At 50.6% G+C, this 16,106-nt stretch overlaps 1 protein-coding gene across 1 annotated transcript in view; it reads left to right on the top strand.

The window, feature by feature from the left end:
• Positions 1 to 15,275, top strand: part of grin2db (glutamate receptor, ionotropic, N-methyl D-aspartate 2D, b) — a 50,463-nt gene extending 35,188 nt beyond the window's left edge. Inside the window, exons 11-18 of the mRNA XM_076041252.1 lie at positions 1,643 to 1,872; positions 2,222 to 2,382; positions 3,927 to 3,996; positions 4,562 to 4,679; positions 9,311 to 9,546; positions 10,219 to 13,372; positions 13,454 to 13,635; positions 15,252 to 15,275. Coding sequence (XP_075897367.1) covers positions 1,643 to 1,872; positions 2,222 to 2,382; positions 3,927 to 3,996; positions 4,562 to 4,679; positions 9,311 to 9,546; positions 10,219 to 13,372; positions 13,454 to 13,635; positions 15,252 to 15,275 — 4,175 coding nt within the window. The remainder of the gene's footprint in view (positions 1 to 1,642; positions 1,873 to 2,221; positions 2,383 to 3,926; positions 3,997 to 4,561; positions 4,680 to 9,310; positions 9,547 to 10,218; positions 13,373 to 13,453; positions 13,636 to 15,251) is intronic.
• Positions 15,276 to 16,106: the final 831 nt, after the last annotated feature.

Below are 16,106 nucleotides of genomic sequence, written 5' to 3'. Positions count from 1 at the left end.
GGCCGTCCGGCCACAGACACAAACAGACAAACACGCGTCGTGATTTTGAACCCCATGTCACCAACTGTCTGGGTTTTTCTTCCGCTGATGAATGAATGAATTTGTATTCCGTCTTGCTCGGCTTCACAAAAGTGACAGCTGTAATGCAGAAACTGGAAACTCACATATAACAACGTGTGATGGAGTAGGGTTTTGCAGCTATATAACTGCATAGTGGACTTCCCCATAATTTGTTAGCCAAAACGATAGTTCGTTTAGAAATGAAAATTGTTCAAAATGCACTAGTGCGACAGCGACCGTGACAGTTGTCAGTTTTCTCTCTGCCAGTTTTTCCCAGCTACAGCAACTTAATTTGAATCTTTTTTTCCAGGGAGTTTCACAGCTGTTGGGACTTTATTTCATGTTTGCATGAAAGCCCAGTTAAGTCTGAAGTCGCTGAAGTGTTGTGTTTGATGGCGCAGCCTGGCGATCAGTGGGTGTTTAAGTGCTGCAAACTGAATAATGTTCATATGGGGCCTCTCAGTGTGTGTGTGTGTGTGTGTGTGTGTGTGTGTGTGTGTGTGTGTGTGTGTGTCCATTGATGCAGAGTTATCACAGCTACAATTACATTATTAATTTTGAAAGCTTGTGTCCCTGAGATGCACTTCCTTCTTCTTCTTTTTATTAAAATGCAGCTAATTGGGCTAAGTGGGGTACTTTCATCTCAGTCACTGCCACCTGCTGGTTGTTTCACACGTTGTTTATGTATCGTAATGCTGCGATATATTGGAATATTGCAGGTTCAAACGGCTCCATCTTTTCATTAAATATGCATTTTCCCTTTATTTGGGTTGCAGTTTGTCCATGAGGGACTTGAACACTGGCTCGTCCTGGCACTTTAGCCACAGCTACTGTAGCTTTCTTAAAGACCTTCACATGCCTACAGTTTGCTCCCCCCTTCCATTCCATTTGTCAAGTTTTTCTTATTTATTCTCCTTCTGAAGTGTGCTGCTCGGCATCATAAAGGGAGCGTGTGCGGTGTTGAGGACGTCACATCTCCAGCCTCTTGAACTGCACCCGAGTGTTCTCGCTGCAGAATGCGTCCATTTATTATTCAGCGCTGGTGTAGTTTGCACCCTCGTGAAACTCGCTGCGCCTCGACCTCGCCGATGCTACCCGGTCCTGCTCTCCTCTCTCTCTCTCTTTTTTTTTTTTTTTTACTGCATGTTTGCTGCATTAGCCATCATTTCTACCTCTCTCTGCCTTCCCTCACATACGGTTCTCTCTCCCTTTCACGCTTGCCTCTCACCTCCGGCCCTGCTCCGGTCGAGCCGAGGCAGAAGCCGCAGCACCCGGAATGTCGATTCGAGCCGTGCGCTGTTGGTTATTTGTAGGATCACGTCGCGGCTGAATGAAAAGCTTGTAAACGTGAAGTCGTCCTCTCTGATGAGCGTCGGTGTCAAAGCGCTCGCTAAGTGTTTTCCGCGCCCTGGCGAAACCACTCGGGAGATCATCGTTCGGGGGGGGGGTGGGACTTTCGCTCGAGTCGGCCGGCTCATCCTGCAGTCACTTCTCGCCTCCGTTTGCTCGGAAAAAAAAACAAAAAAGCATTTCATACTGCACCCTTTCTCTCTTCCCTTTCCCCGCCATGCCTCCCGGTCAGAGGCCGGCGGCTCTACCTTCACAATAGGAAAATCCGTGTGGCTCTTGTGGGCCATTGTCTTCAACAACTCGGTGCCGGTGGAGAACCCCAGAGGAACCACCAGCAAGATCATGGTGCTGATCTGGGCCTTCTTTGCTGTCATCTTTCTGGCCTCCTACACTGCTAACTTGGCTGCGTTCATGATCCAGGAGGAATACATCGACACGGTGTCGGGCCTCTCGGACAAGAAGGTACGTCGCCGGCGGAATTCCTAATGAGAGGCGACGGCAGGGAGAGAATTAAAGTCTTAGCGGGAGCCAAATCCCATGCATTTAAATGGTAAATTGATTAAAGCACAGGAATTTGGAGTCGAATGGGAAAAAAAAACAAATCTCATTTAAAGTAACTCAATTACCACAGTTTTCAGATACTATTAAAAAAAAAAAAAGTTGCTTTAAGTCCACAGGCTGCTGTCTGTCTTTTATTTTACTTATTTTTTGAAAGATTTGTGCTCGGAGTCGGTCGTACGTTAACCTGGCAAGTGGACAGAAATAGGTCAGGCAGATTGGTGCCTCACCTGCCTCCCCTGTGCCCCACCAGTTTCAGCATCCCGAGGAGCAGTACCCACCCCTCAAGTTTGGCACGGTGCCCAACGGGAGCACGGAGAAGAACATCCGCTCCAACTACCCGGACATGCACCAGTACATGGGCAAATACAACCAGAGGGGGGTGGAGGACGCCATCATGAACCTGAAGACCGGGTCAGCCGCAGCTTCACCTCTTTTGCTTTTTGTCTGTTTGATCCCCTCGTCGCTTCCTCTCTCATCTTCCGGTCCGCCCGCTTCCACTCAGCCACCTTTTTCAGGCGAAGAAATTCTTGCAACTCGTTTAAAAAGATTTCTAGGAAAAAATATGTCCGAGTCAGCGGCGCAAACAAAAACTGACAGCCAAGATGCATGTTCATTGAGAAATAAAGTCACAAGAGAAAACAATTCAACAGGCAAATGTAATAAAACATACATTTATGCAGACAGAGGTTTATTTCTCCTTTTATTTTATTGCAAGAGATGCATCCCTGCTTAATCCTGTGCAAACACATTGCTCTCCGAAAACTGTTCACCCAACCGGCCAAGCGTAAACGATCGAGACAAAACTATTGGGATTTATGTACTTCCTCCATAAAAGTTTGATGCAATTCATCTCTGTGAAGTTGTACAACTCGGTTGCAGTTGTCCAACAAGATGGAGGTTACTTCCTGTCACGTGACCTCGTGGTCATGCTTCATATTAGCTCAGATTCCCGGCTGAGGAATTTCGGGAATACAGCAGGTCTCATGTGAGTCAACATCCCCAGTGTTGACTCACTATTCATCTTTTTTTTTTTTTTTTGTTTGGCTGAGTCTCGTTTATCTTCGGCATCAGCAACACGGTGACACACTTTCCCACTTTTCCATCCTGTTCCCCTGCACGTTCCTCTCACCTTTAACTCATCCTCTCGCCTCACTTCCTCTCCCTCCGCCCACCTGCTTGAAGCATTTACCCCCTTGGCCCCCTCCCCTCCCCCCTCGCGACTTCCACATATAGCCTCCATCACCTGTCGCGGCGTTGGATAATCCCAGTCTCCTTCATCCGAAGCTTCTGCCACCTCGCAAGAAAATCTGGACTCCGCTCAAACGCTGCCTCGCCCCCCCGTCTGTCCTCATCTTCCCCTTTATTCCCCTTGTTTTTTTTTCTTTGGCTCCCTCCTCTGCCCGTCTCCCTCCATCCTTCTTCTCCTGCCGTGTCTGTATTTAAACTTTATAATCCCCGTCGCTCTCCGGCTCCATCCCGTGTCTTTTCTCCCTGAAGTGTGTAAATCCACCCCTCCAGCCCCCCCCGCCTTCCCCATCCCCACCCTGTCACTGTTCTCTTCGCACTACATAAATCCCCCCACCCGCTCCCCTCCTTCCACCACCTTCACGCTCCCTCTTCCTCATACATCTTCCCTCCTGATCTCAGCCTTATTTTATCCCCCCTCTGCCTTATTTTTATATATATATATATATATGTATATATATATATATATAAAAAACCTGCAAACCCATCCGAGCCTTCTCTGCCATTCCCCCCCGTCATCCTTCCCTTGTTACGATCTGACTTTTCACCGCCGCCTCTATCACCGTCTGCATGGTATTTCCCTCCTCCTCCCAGGTACATCGCCACCATCCACCTCTGCGCCACCTCCATTGCGTCAGCCTTCCTCTCGTTCCCCGCGCTCCCTCTGTCCAATCGGGTGATGAATGGATCCTCTCTTTATCACCCTGCAGGAAACTGGATGCCTTTATTTATGATGCTGCAGTATTGAACTATATGGCCAGGAAGGACGAAGGTTGTAAGGTGAGGACAAAAAAAAAAAACGCCGTGCATACTTTTTTTTTTAGATGTTTTTCCTAACTTTTCTAATCTGGACCACATTACACCGGCCATTAAATCGTCACACTCGCAAAAGTCAAAGAATAGAATTTTAAAATCTTACTGCTGGTTTATAAAGCACTCTTTACGGTCTTGGACCAAAATATATGCTTGACCTATTGGTTCCTTATGAAGCATCCAGAGCCCTTAGGTCATCTGGAACAGGTTTGAACCAAGCAAGGCTATGATGCTCCTCATCTGTGGAACAAACTTCCAGCAGATCTGAGGTCTGCTCAACCTGTTGGTGCCTTTAGATCAGGGCTGAAAATGTTATTGCTCACTGCAGTGTTGTCATAGATTAAAATTTTCCTTACTTGCCGTATTATATTTTATTGTCTTTTTTCCCATTTTTATTGTATGGTATTTTATTAATGCTTTGCTGTTTTTATTGTCTCTGTAAAGCACTCTGAATTACCTCGCGTTGAATTGTGCTATACATATAAACTTGACTTGACTTGACTTGACTTCATCTGCTGTGTGTTGGTCCCAGGTGATGACCATAGGCTCGGGGAAGGTTTTTGCCACCACAGGCTACGGTATCGCCCTGCACAAAAACTCACGTTGGAAACGTCCTCTCGACCTGGCGCTGCTGCAGCTGGTAGGAGATGGTAAGAGACGCGTTGGGACGGAGGCGGTGGCGGAGGGGGGTGGAGGTGGGGGACGAAAATAATTAGGACAATGGAGGGGCGACAGGAAGGTCGGGATTAAAGAAATGAGTGACAGCGTCGCACAAAGTAGGGCCACGGATGGAGGACGCAAGGGCAGATGGATGAGAGCGGAGCGCTGAGGAGTGAGTGCACGGAGGAATATAAAGTGCATGGAGGAGGAGAGGAATGGCTCCGAGGTGTTTTGACTTTGACAGACTGGGAGTAATGGTGTGTTGGAGGGAGCTGATGGTGATAGTAAAGAGGTTTTCAGTCTCTTTATTGGCTGCCGGAGAGGAGGGGGAAATAAAAAACGGGAATTGGGGAGGAGGAGGAGAGGAAGGAGAAGGAGAAGGAGGACGGTGTTGGTTTATTTTAAAGCGGGGACTCGGCTTTTGTGTTCAGTCTTCTAAACCTGTTCCCCCCCCTTTTTTTTTTAAATGTTTTTCTTGCCTGGATTTAGTTGCACGCCCGTGCGTGTCAATACAGTTGAAATAACAACGTGCGCGCTGACAGACTTACACTTATGACAGATTAGCTGAGGCTGACACGTGGCAGAGAGAAATATGAGGAAAGGAAATTCGGAGAAAAAACGCTCGGAAGAAAAAAACAGCCTGAACAGGAAGTGTGATGGGCAAAGAGAGAGGAGGAAAAAGAAGAAGAAGAGGAGGAGGAGGAGGAGGAGATGTGATGCAGGAGAGAAATCAGATAATTGAATGACTGGACTGATGCCTCAGTCCAGGATTAATCAAATGAAGTTTCCTTGTACTAACCGGGGACGATCTTCTCACTCATTTTGCTCTAATGCCCGACTTGCTTTTCCTGTTTTGTTTTGCCCTCAGTTCACCGCACGCATTTATTGTCTCAATCGAGTGGCGCTCGCTCGCTCGCTCTGCATCTCCTCAAGGTTTTAAATCAGCTCTTACTTGCGGCCGTGGCAGACAAAGCCCCTCTGTTCCTGGCACGCACGCAGTCTAGCCACTCGCGCCCTGATAATGCCAATTTGTTGCCAAGATCTATTGGAATGGAAATGGGGAGGAGCCACTGAGGTCCAGCAGTTGGACCCTGCAAAAAAAAAAAGAAAAATTGCATGTGTGCATGGTGTGTTTTTCTTTTTTTGGCGAGAAAAGCAGCGGCGCTAACATGCGCCGCGGCCTCGCCGGGTATCTGCAGCCCCTCCGCCACTCCTCCCCTCGCCTCCAGCTATCGTTCCAGGGACGGTTCCCGTTACAGGGGCGGTGTCAAACGCCCAGGGTTCCAGTTGTAGGCCGGCCATTGTTGGAGTGGATTACAGAGGAAGAGGATTAGTTTGTTTGGATGCTGTGTGTCTGTGTGTGTGTGTGTGTGCGTGTGTGTGTGTCCTCACACTCGACGTCCCTCCAAGTGAGTGCTGCATCTTTTAACAATCGGCCCGCGTCTCAAGGACTCGGCGCCACCTTGGGGCCGGGCTAAATCATGTCACAGTGTTAAATCATTACTGCTCCCCTGCTGCTTTGACTCCCATCATTTTACTACTATTTTCGTGCTATCCTCACTACCCTGCCGTGTGTGTGTGTGTGTGTGTGTGTGTGTGTGTGTGTGTGTGTGTGTGTGTGTGTGTGTGTGTGTGTGTGTGTGTGTGTGTGTGTGTGTGCTCTTCCTGTTGCTGCTCTGGGTGAGTCATGCGGGCGGCTTGGTGAGCCGCTCCATTGAACCTAATACAACTTGTTTTCTGATAAAGGCAAAACTGCTGAGTGGCAAGACCCACCCCCTCCTCGTCTGCCCCTCCCCCCTCTTATCAAAACCTCCTATTTTTTTTTTATTTTTTTTTTGCACAGGATCAGGGTTTTGATTCCAAGAAATATATTATTCATTGCGTAGATATGAAAAAATAGAGGCTGGGTTTGATGCTCCCCTTGCCGGCAGGGTGTAGTTTTTTTTTTTTTTTTTTCCAACCAGTAAAAAAAATAATAAAATAAAAAAAGACAGTGAGCTTTGCCACGCTGTGGTAAAATTGCCCAGGCCAGTCGCAGGCCACGGTTTACTACTGCATAGCTCTGCAAGCTCTCAACACGCATGGCACCGTGCCACATCTGGAACATTGCACAGGCCAGCACACTCACACACACTCACACATACACACACACACACACACACACACACACCGGAAAGTCTGGCTTGTTAAGTAACGTCTGCCTGGTGAGTGCCAGCTCTGTGTTTGCTCGCTGCCAGGCCGACCCGACTTGACCTGTCAGGAACAAACAGAGGTGGAGTTTGGATTCTACACACCTGACAGTGTTTTCTTTGTGGGGGGGAGCTAGAGAGGGGGTAGGTGACAGAGCGCTGGAGACACCTGCCATCGCAAAAAAAAAAAAAAAGAGGTCTGAGAGAGGAAGAGAACGGGGCGCCGTCTGTTCGGAGAGATGGCATATAAAGAGGACAGAGGCTGAGAGTGCCAGGAGACGACAGTCAGAGCTGGAGCAACAAGAAGGAGGACGTCTTCATGTGGAAAACAAAAAAAAAAAACCCAGTGAGACGTTAGTAAGGCACAGCTGCAACTCGTTAGCAGGGGTTTACTGAAGCTGCTAATAAAAAAAAAAAAAGCGGAACCTTAAGTCTTCAAAGGTCCAGTGTGTAAACATTTTTAAGGAAGCCCAACTGTGACAGTGCGTTTCATATTGAGGCAGCTGTCAGGCTGACTGTATCTTCGTACATACAGAGTCAGCCGAAATAATGCATACACACATCTGGAAAAGAAAAACCTGCATAAATATTTAATTTATATAAGTACTTCTATACGTATACATATCAATATATTTTTATCTGATTAAATGACAACTCTGTGTACTGTTGTACAATGTTTTCCCAACAGATGGCGCTACCCTCATGAATGTAGTGTTAACAAGTGTTGAGGTCACAAGCGGTGATTTGCCCTACACATAAATGTCAGGAGGCCAACAGTCACTACTTTGAGCACCTCTTGTAATTGCAGAGGCCAAATGTAAGTTGTGTTGATCTCATTATGTCTGAATAAATTTGGTATTGAAATATTTATGCAAGTTTTTTCTTTCCCTAATGTGTGCATACATTTTTTTTTTTTGGCTGACTGTGTATATGATAACCATTCCAAAATAATTTTATTGTACTGCGAGTATACACTTTCATTAATGTTTGTGTGTGCAGTATAATAATATACTAAGCTTTTTAACCAATGTATAAATCATAACCCAAGCCAAATTTTACACACCGGCCCTTTCAGTATGTTACGTGGCAGTGTGATCTCACCCATTCCTTCTCTGGCGGCTGCCAGTCGTCTGCACTCGCACTCGAGTCGTCTGCCGCCGTAGCTGTAGGCCGCAGCTGATTGGTTAATGATGTTCTACAGAAGACACATTAGCTAAATTACACAGATGACAGAGTCAGCTTCGTCTTAGCCACTCAAGCTCGGCTAATGATGACACGAGTGAGAAGCCCGGGCGCTGCAGCGCTGCTGCCAGTCTGCAGGACTTGTCATTAGGTTTTTGAAACTCTGCTTTTGAAACCCTTTTTGGAGGGAAATAATTATTTCCGGCCGGTAACAGGCAGGAAAACGTGGCCTTCAGATGCGGCCCCTCCTGTAAAGCTGCTGTTAATGTAACAGAGCGCTGTGGTGACGATCCTCTCGGAGGTGCTCCCTGACTCGCGGGCTGCGTCGCCCAGCTGCTCGGTTGCCATGGTTACAGCGGCAAAAACCTGCGCAGCCAATTGCAGGGTTCAGCGCGGCAGCCTGGATTCACGAGGCCGCTGAGATCACAGATGTTGTTGGGAAGCCGTCTCCTCGCCGCTTCCTGGTGCCCCCACCCCAACCCCACCCCTCAGAACCCCAGAGCTCAGCTCCTTGATGGAGATTCTGACCAGTCCTCCTCCTCCACCAGCACAATTAAATGATTATGATCTTGTCCTTCTGCCTTCTGTCTATGTCCTTTGCCATCAGCTCCACCTTCCTCCACCTTTTTTTCCCTCCGCCTGCCTGCCTGCCTGCCTGGTCCCGCCCTCCTCAAGGCCAACGGCGTCCCCGCTGTTTGTCATAATGACACAATCACACTCTCTCCTCCGTCTCTGCATCCCTTCTTCCAGCCGCACCGTCCGTCTCCGTCTGTCTCACCCCCACCCCCACCCACCCCAACATGATTGTGAAAGAATCTCCTTTCCTCCCCCTTTGGCTTGGTAAATATTCTTCCCAGCTGTCTCATTGCCTTTCTCCCTCTCCGTCTCCTCCGCGCTTGTTCATCGTATTCCGGCTTTTGGCCTGTCCCCCTCCTCCTTCCCCTCATTTACTTGGGGTTACAACGTTGAGATTAGGTTGTCGGCGCTGCTTTAGCTCGCCGGGCTGCTTCATTGTTTTGGACTTTCTTCCGTCGCTTTTTTCTCTCCTCCTTTGTTGCTTTGGGGACCTTGATGTTTTTTTAAATTACTGACCTTTGACCTCAGAGATTCACCTTGAATAATGGAGTATCTATCTATCTATCTATCTATCTATCTATCTATCTATCTACAGTACCCTACCCTCTAACAACAATACCATTCTTCTCATCTTTTTTCCTCCCACTCCATTCCCATTTTATCGCCCCCTGCAGATGAGATAGAGATGCTGGAGCGTCTATGGCTGTCTGGTATCTGCCACAATGACAAAATTGAGGTGATGAGCAGCAAGCTGGACATCGACAACATGGCCGGTGTGTTCTACATGCTTCTGGTGGCCATGGGCCTCAGTTTACTGGTGTTTGCTTGGGAGCACCTGATCTACTGGAAGCTGCGCCATTGCATGGCCACCAGTTCGGGCAAACTGGATTTTCTCCTGGCCATCAGCAGGGTGAGTGTTTTTGTCGAAGTTGGATGGCAGCATAGCCTCGCCAAAGTTCACCCTTCTCTTTCTCTCTGCCGTACTTCAACTGAACTTCGTTGAACTTGAGCAGTGAAACGTGCTGCGCATGTCACCGTGCGTGCACACGTGTAAGAAAGCGTGCCTCTGCCTGTGTTCAGTCTTATCTGTTACCTAGTGAGACTGTTGGAATGTGTGAGGTCCAGGGTCAATTCAATTTCACTCAGTCAATTCAGGAGATTAATTGAAATTCAATGTTGCTCCCACCCTGGATATCCTGGTCCTTTGACTGTGACCTTGACAACACCATCCTACACCATATGCATACCATTATTGCGGTATCACAGATTTATCCCCCCATTTCGTAGCTTGTAATTTATGCATTTATGGATGCAATTTCATCAGGAAAACAATGCAAACGGCACTATAAATAGGAATAGTGGTCTGTCTGAAAAAAAGCAATCTTGCATTTCTTTTGAAAACTGCAAACTTATTGCTGTGCACATTATTTCATTGCCATCTAATCCTCTCCTTCATAACATTTCTGTAAATGTGCGTGCCGTGATATTTTTATCCAGCTACCTCTGTAAACAAATGTTTATGTGTCCTTTGTCAGTAAAGTTTTGCATGTTTCTGATTTTTTTTTTATCCCCCTTTATTCAGGGCATGTACAGCTGCTGTAGCTTTGAAGATGAAACAGCGCCAGGTGGAGCTAAATCTATGCCCACTCATCACCACACGGCGATGATCACGGTGCCGTCTCAGCCGCACATTGTGGCGACGTCCATGACCAATCCGGCCATGGCCATGACGCAACAGCAGCCGCAGCAGCAGCCACAGCCACTCTACAAAACGCCTTTGCCGGGCTCCCCTCCTACCGTGGTGCACGCTGGCACGGCGTTGGGTCCGCCCAACACGCCGATCGCTGGCGCACCTCTCCCTTGCTCCACCTTCCTGCCCCGTCCGGACCGCAGACTGGCAGTGGTAGACCGGTGGAGGCTGCCCAAGTCTGCTGCCACCACCAACCCGATGGCCGTGAGGACGGGGGGCCTCACCGACATGGGACCTTTTGCTCAAAAAGTCCCGCCCAACTGGGTTTCAACTGCTGGAGGAGATGGGGGACTTGATGGTTATAAGAGATACTATGGTCCCATTGACCCTGAGGGACTGGGGCCCTGCATGGATCAGCAAGCAGGGTCCCAGACCCCCAAGACTATGCCTAGGGGCCACCCCCAGCCCCCTCCAGCCAGTGTTGCCTTCTACTCGGAGAAGGGCATGGACCACGGGGTGGGGAAGAGGGTGGTGGGAAGTGGCAGCGGAGGTCAGGGGAAAGGGGTGGTCAAGGCTCTGGGCACGCCCAGATTGCCACCCAAGAGTCAAGCCCCTCTGCCTCCTACACCTCCGCTGGCACACCCCTCTCCCCCTCTCCCCTCATCCTTCTGGAGGAAGCGCAAACCCAAGAAACCCAAAGAACCAGGGGGCCCGCTTTACGAGAACATTCTGCCTCTGGGGCGAAGGGGAGGAGCATGCGACGAAGTGAGAGACGGAGGAGGAAGGAGGACACGTCCCCTCTCTCCACCGCTCTCACTTCCTGTGCCAGTGCCCCTGAGCCCCTCTTACACCCCTCCATCTGCCTCCGCGTCATTGCACTACACGTCCTCGTCGTCCTCGTCCACCACCTCGTCCACGTCCACGTCCTCGTCTGCCTCGTCGTCCCGCTCGACCTCTCCCACCTATTCTTACAGCTCGTCCAGGAGCACACGGGACAGGACTGGGGGACTGGACGAAAAGGACGACGATGACGACGACGAGGAGCTGACGGAAGAGTCGAGTCTGCTCCTGGGAAGGGGGCGAGAGAGGGAACGCTCAATCATTCGCCCGCGTTCTCTCAGCCACGGGCGCCTGCCGCCCCCGATACCCCCCAGGAAACCACGCACATCCTGGGGAGACAGGGAGCGGGAGCGGGAGAGAGGTGGGAGTCAACTGTCTCAGCTCCAAGAGTGGTGGGCGAGCTGGAGTGAGAGGGAGAGGGGGGGCGACGCCGAAAGGCTGAAAAGGGAGAAGAAGAGGAGGAAAGAGAAGGAGAAAGAGAAGAAGAAGAAGAAGAAAAACAAAAAGAAGAAAAAGAGGGAGGAGCGAGAAAGAGAGCGCGAAAGGGAACGCAAGCGTCGAAAGGGGAAAAAGAAAAAGAAGAAGGCGCTCAAGACCAAGAAGAGGAAGAAGTCGACAGGGGGGAGACGCTCCGAACCAGAGGAGGGCGACATAGAGCCGGAGAGGGAAGGAGACGCTGAAGGAGACAGGGAGGGAATGCAGGATTACCCTTCCTTTTCCACCCAGTACCGCAGCGCGTTTGGGGAGAAAGTGCGGGATTCATGGGATCGGGAGAGGGGCCGAATAGACGAGAGCAACGACAGGGAGGAGGAGGACAGCAGCCGGAGCAGGGAGAGGCGGCCCAAGTCCTCACGCTCCCGCCATCACACTCCCAGTAGACGCTACCCCAACCTCAACAAACTGCCCGCCTCCGTCAAATTCTGGGTGAACGGAAGAGGGGAGGGCGACACCCCTCCGACCTCTCTGCACCCGCTGCTCTCGTCGTCCAAGCGCAGGAGAAGCGGAGGGATGGACCGAGAGGACGGCGGTCGGCTGGGAGAGAGGCGTCCCCTGTTGATGCATTACGACAAGGACAAGGACCAGACGAGGGAAGGGCTCACCTTTCACGAGTGGGACTCCGACGACCAGGACGACGACGATGATGAGGACGAGGAGGAGGAGGAAAGGACGAGGGATCGGGCGGGAAGGCGGGGGAGGAGGGCCGGACGGGGGACGGTGTCCGAGTCGGAGCGGGACAGGGCCAGAGTGGAGGACAGTTACTCTGACGAGGGTTCGTCCGGAGAGTTTGGTCGTTTCGAAAGGTACTGGGAGGGGGGCGTTGGCGGTAGCGGCAGCGGGATCGGGGGAATTGGGGGCGGGGGCTGGTTTTTCGGGACCTACCCCTCCAGAGAGAAAGGGGGCAGCGTTAACAGTCGGGACGATTCTTTGGTGGGAACCCGCGCCGAGGGATGGACGCCTGCCGATTTGTGGAGTTCAGGCCACGGAGTCGGTTGGGAATCGGGGGGCGGCAGCGGCGGACTCGGCCCCCATTGGCCGCCGCCCCCCGCGGCCTTCCCGCCGCCCCGGCGGTACTGGTCCATGGACAAGATTCCTGTCAAGGGGGAGAAAAAATGGCGGAGCGGCGGCGGGAAGAGTAAAGGGCGAAGTCGGGACCGAGGGGGCGACTCGGAGCACGCCACCATTTGCTCCTGTAGCCTTTACCCACACCCCCACCCTTACCCGCACCCCCGTGGCCACGCCCATTCCTCCCACTCCAAGAGGGGCTCCGCCGCGCTCTCCCGCAGCCAGGAGGAGCTTCTCCCCCACTGCCACAGCTTCAGCGGCGGCTCCCGGCCCAAGCCCTTGCCCCCGAAACCGGACTCTCTCCAGGCCAAATCCGGCAGCCAGTCTAACCTCAGTCTCAGCACGCCGCCCACCGACCACCCGGCGCAGCCCTCGCCGTCCCCTCCCCAGCAGCCGTCCGTGTCTCCTACCTCCCTCCCAATGCCCATCCCACCGCCGCCCTCCTCGTCCTCCGTCTCGCCGCCGGCCGGGCTGGTGGTAGGGATGGTGGGCCAGGGCCAGGCCCAGGCCTCCAGTGCCAAGCTCCAGTACCAGAGACTGCGCTCGGTGCCCCAGCCTCGCAGGTTCTACTCCCCCCACCTGCCACTCAAAGCCAAGAGCCTCTGCTCGCGCAGGGGTTCGGCCCACTTCTCCAGCCTGGAGAGTGAGGTATGACAGGGGGAGAGGAGAGGGGGAGACGTGGGAGCGACCGACGCCACTACCGGCGACCTTGGCGGCACCACAGTGGGGGCGGCGGCGGCGGGCAGGGACTACTACGCCGGAAAAGCGGTGTCCAGCGCTAATCAACTGGCGGCCATCGCGGTGGGAGCGAACAGAGACGGTAGTCTGACCACCGGCGACGCTTCTGCCGCCACCCGCTCGATTGTTCGCGTTTTAGTGAAGGCGACAGTGCGGCGTCGCACCAGGGTGAGCTACGTCCATCCGGATGGTTCCCACGACGACGTCAGCGACGGCGAGGCTGCGCCGCCGGGGACCGCAGCTCCCCAACTTCTTCTCTGCTCAGAATTGAACTTTGTGATGTCATCTGCGCTCCTCCTCCCCTTACCGAGTCACAACTGTGGCTAAGAGTAGTCTCCAACCTGTGAGTAATGATGTCATATTTGTACACACACACACACACACACACACACACACACACACACAAACACAGGCACAGACATGCATGACAGCCACACACACTCACACACACGGATATATGCTCCAAACGTCTCCCTCCCTCTGGCTTTTGAGATGCACCTCAGTGGGATGTGGAGGACCCCCCTCACGCCCCTCCTCCCCCACCCCCCCGAACCAGACCAGCGTCTGGTCGATAGACTTTGATCCCAGTCCTTTTTGGCTGATGACTTTAGAACTGGATTGGATTGGTGGACTTGCTTCGTGGTGGTTGGGGAGATGAACCCCATTCTTCCCTTTTGTAAATCAGTTGATAATAAAAAGCAATGCAGTCGGCTCTCTCATGCACTCGGCCTGCCAGATTACCTTTCCCCTGGACGGGAAGGACAGTACTGTTTATTGGCCCGCAGTGACCTCATGACACCATCAGACCCATCTAGCTCTACCCCAGGACCACCAACGTCACAGCTACGATGTCATGTTTTAATAGACCAACCTTTTAACCAATAAAATTGAAGAGGAACCACTTCTTTTTTTCTTTCTTCTGGAGCTTATTTTTTTTGTCACTTTTGTTCCAACCAAGAACAAGAACAAGAACAAAAAAGAAAAGAGAGACATGTAGCAGAGTTTCTGTTATGTAGCCTTTTGTTTCAAACCTTTATTCCATACCTTTCTTTTTTTCTACCAATTTGTTTTTGCTCAATGTGTTAGTGTTTTAATAAAGAAGAAGCTGGATGTGGCTAGTGTTGGATGTGGGAATGATTAAATAGCAGTTCCAAATTTCTACCCGGGAATCTTTTGAGAAAGATTGGATTTCAAATAGTCTTAACAATATATAACGCTCCATCTTTTATTACTGCTAGTGCACAATGCATGACTCAATCTCATGTAAGCGGATCAAGGGAATGATTGGTGCAATATCTTTAATTGGCACTAGATGGCTGCATTATATTCAAATATGCTTTTGAGGTAACTGTGCAAGAGGCTGCTGAGATTACTGTTAGCTCAGTGATGCAGAGTGAGGTGGGCAGCTTTGAACTTTATTCTTTTTTATTAAAGTGGTCAGTTAGGATTAATTTGAAGGAAGCAGGGAGGGTTCAGCCCAAGTGCAGTACGCTGGGTCGGGGGGGGATGATTAACTTTAGTTCACAACTTTGCTCTACCTCGGCAGAGTTTGAAGATGATGGATCACTTGAAGCACAATTCTTCATTGTATTTTTCAGCCACGTGGCCAATGTTTTTAATGCACAATCTTTAGATATCACGCTTTGGTGGTATGTAGAAAACTAATCAGCTTATATTTGCTCATGTTGCTGTTATGGAAGGGAGAGTTAAATGCAAACCAAGAGTCAGATTGTGTCCGTACTTTTGCTGAGGGTCCTCTGCTCTAACCGTTTTCCTTTTGGCAGGCAAGACTGAAGGGGATACTGTGAACGCTTTGAGTCGCAGTTCCAGGTACATACATTTAATAGCCGAGACTTCGCTGAATGCAGTCAGTAATAACTACTTTTATCAACATCATCAGGTGACTGTTTGACTTTGAGCAATATTCCCGCCTTCAATGTGACAGGGATGCAATGGCACATCTGTTTGCATCTGAGACATTGTAACAGTTTGTCCTCGAGTTTGAAGTCATTTCATGTTTCAGCCAGAGTCAGACTTGAGATATTTTCTCACACACCGGACAGATTTCATCTGGTTTAATTGGACCTTCGTCAAAGTAAAGGAGTGAAAGTCAAACACAACCCTGGCTCTGGCTGACCAATATGAATACTTAATGCAATGTGTTCAAGAGGGAGTAATGAACTGTAGCACTGGAGCTTCTGAAAAAAGCTGTGCAAAAAGCCATCTACTGTGTAAACCTGTGCCAATGTTGCCAACATTGGAGCGCATACCTGCCATTTTTCACGTGGTCAGTGTGTACCCACCTCATCTCTCACCCTAAGACCAGCCACAGCCCAGCTCTTCTCCTGTTGTAGCTGAATGTAGCTTTGACACGATGTAGCAAAAGAACACCTACTCTTAGACTTTGTAGCTTTTTCGGGAACGCCGTCGATCGTGGCTAGACGAAGGAAAGGAAGTTGACCTGTCGAGGGACTGTGCACTATGTTTGTACATGTCGTCACAGATCGAAGGCTTAGTCGACCTTCACCATTGCCCGCCCCCCCACCCTCCGGTCCCCACTTAAACTCCTTTGCCTTTAGCGAGGGCACCTTTTATCTGCACATGGATTGCTCTTTCCGCAAGCTCTGTGCAGCGGGGGG

Source organism: Nelusetta ayraudi, unplaced genomic scaffold (assembly GCF_046127955.1).
Source record: "Nelusetta ayraudi isolate G7.1 ecotype Tasmania unplaced genomic scaffold, CSIRO-AGI_Nayr_v1 ptg000063l, whole genome shotgun sequence".
Taxonomy (NCBI): domain Eukaryota; kingdom Metazoa; phylum Chordata; class Actinopteri; order Tetraodontiformes; family Monacanthidae; genus Nelusetta; species Nelusetta ayraudi.
The sequence above is the reverse complement of the archived record's forward strand: the minus strand, read 5'-3'. Positions and strand labels throughout refer to the sequence as shown.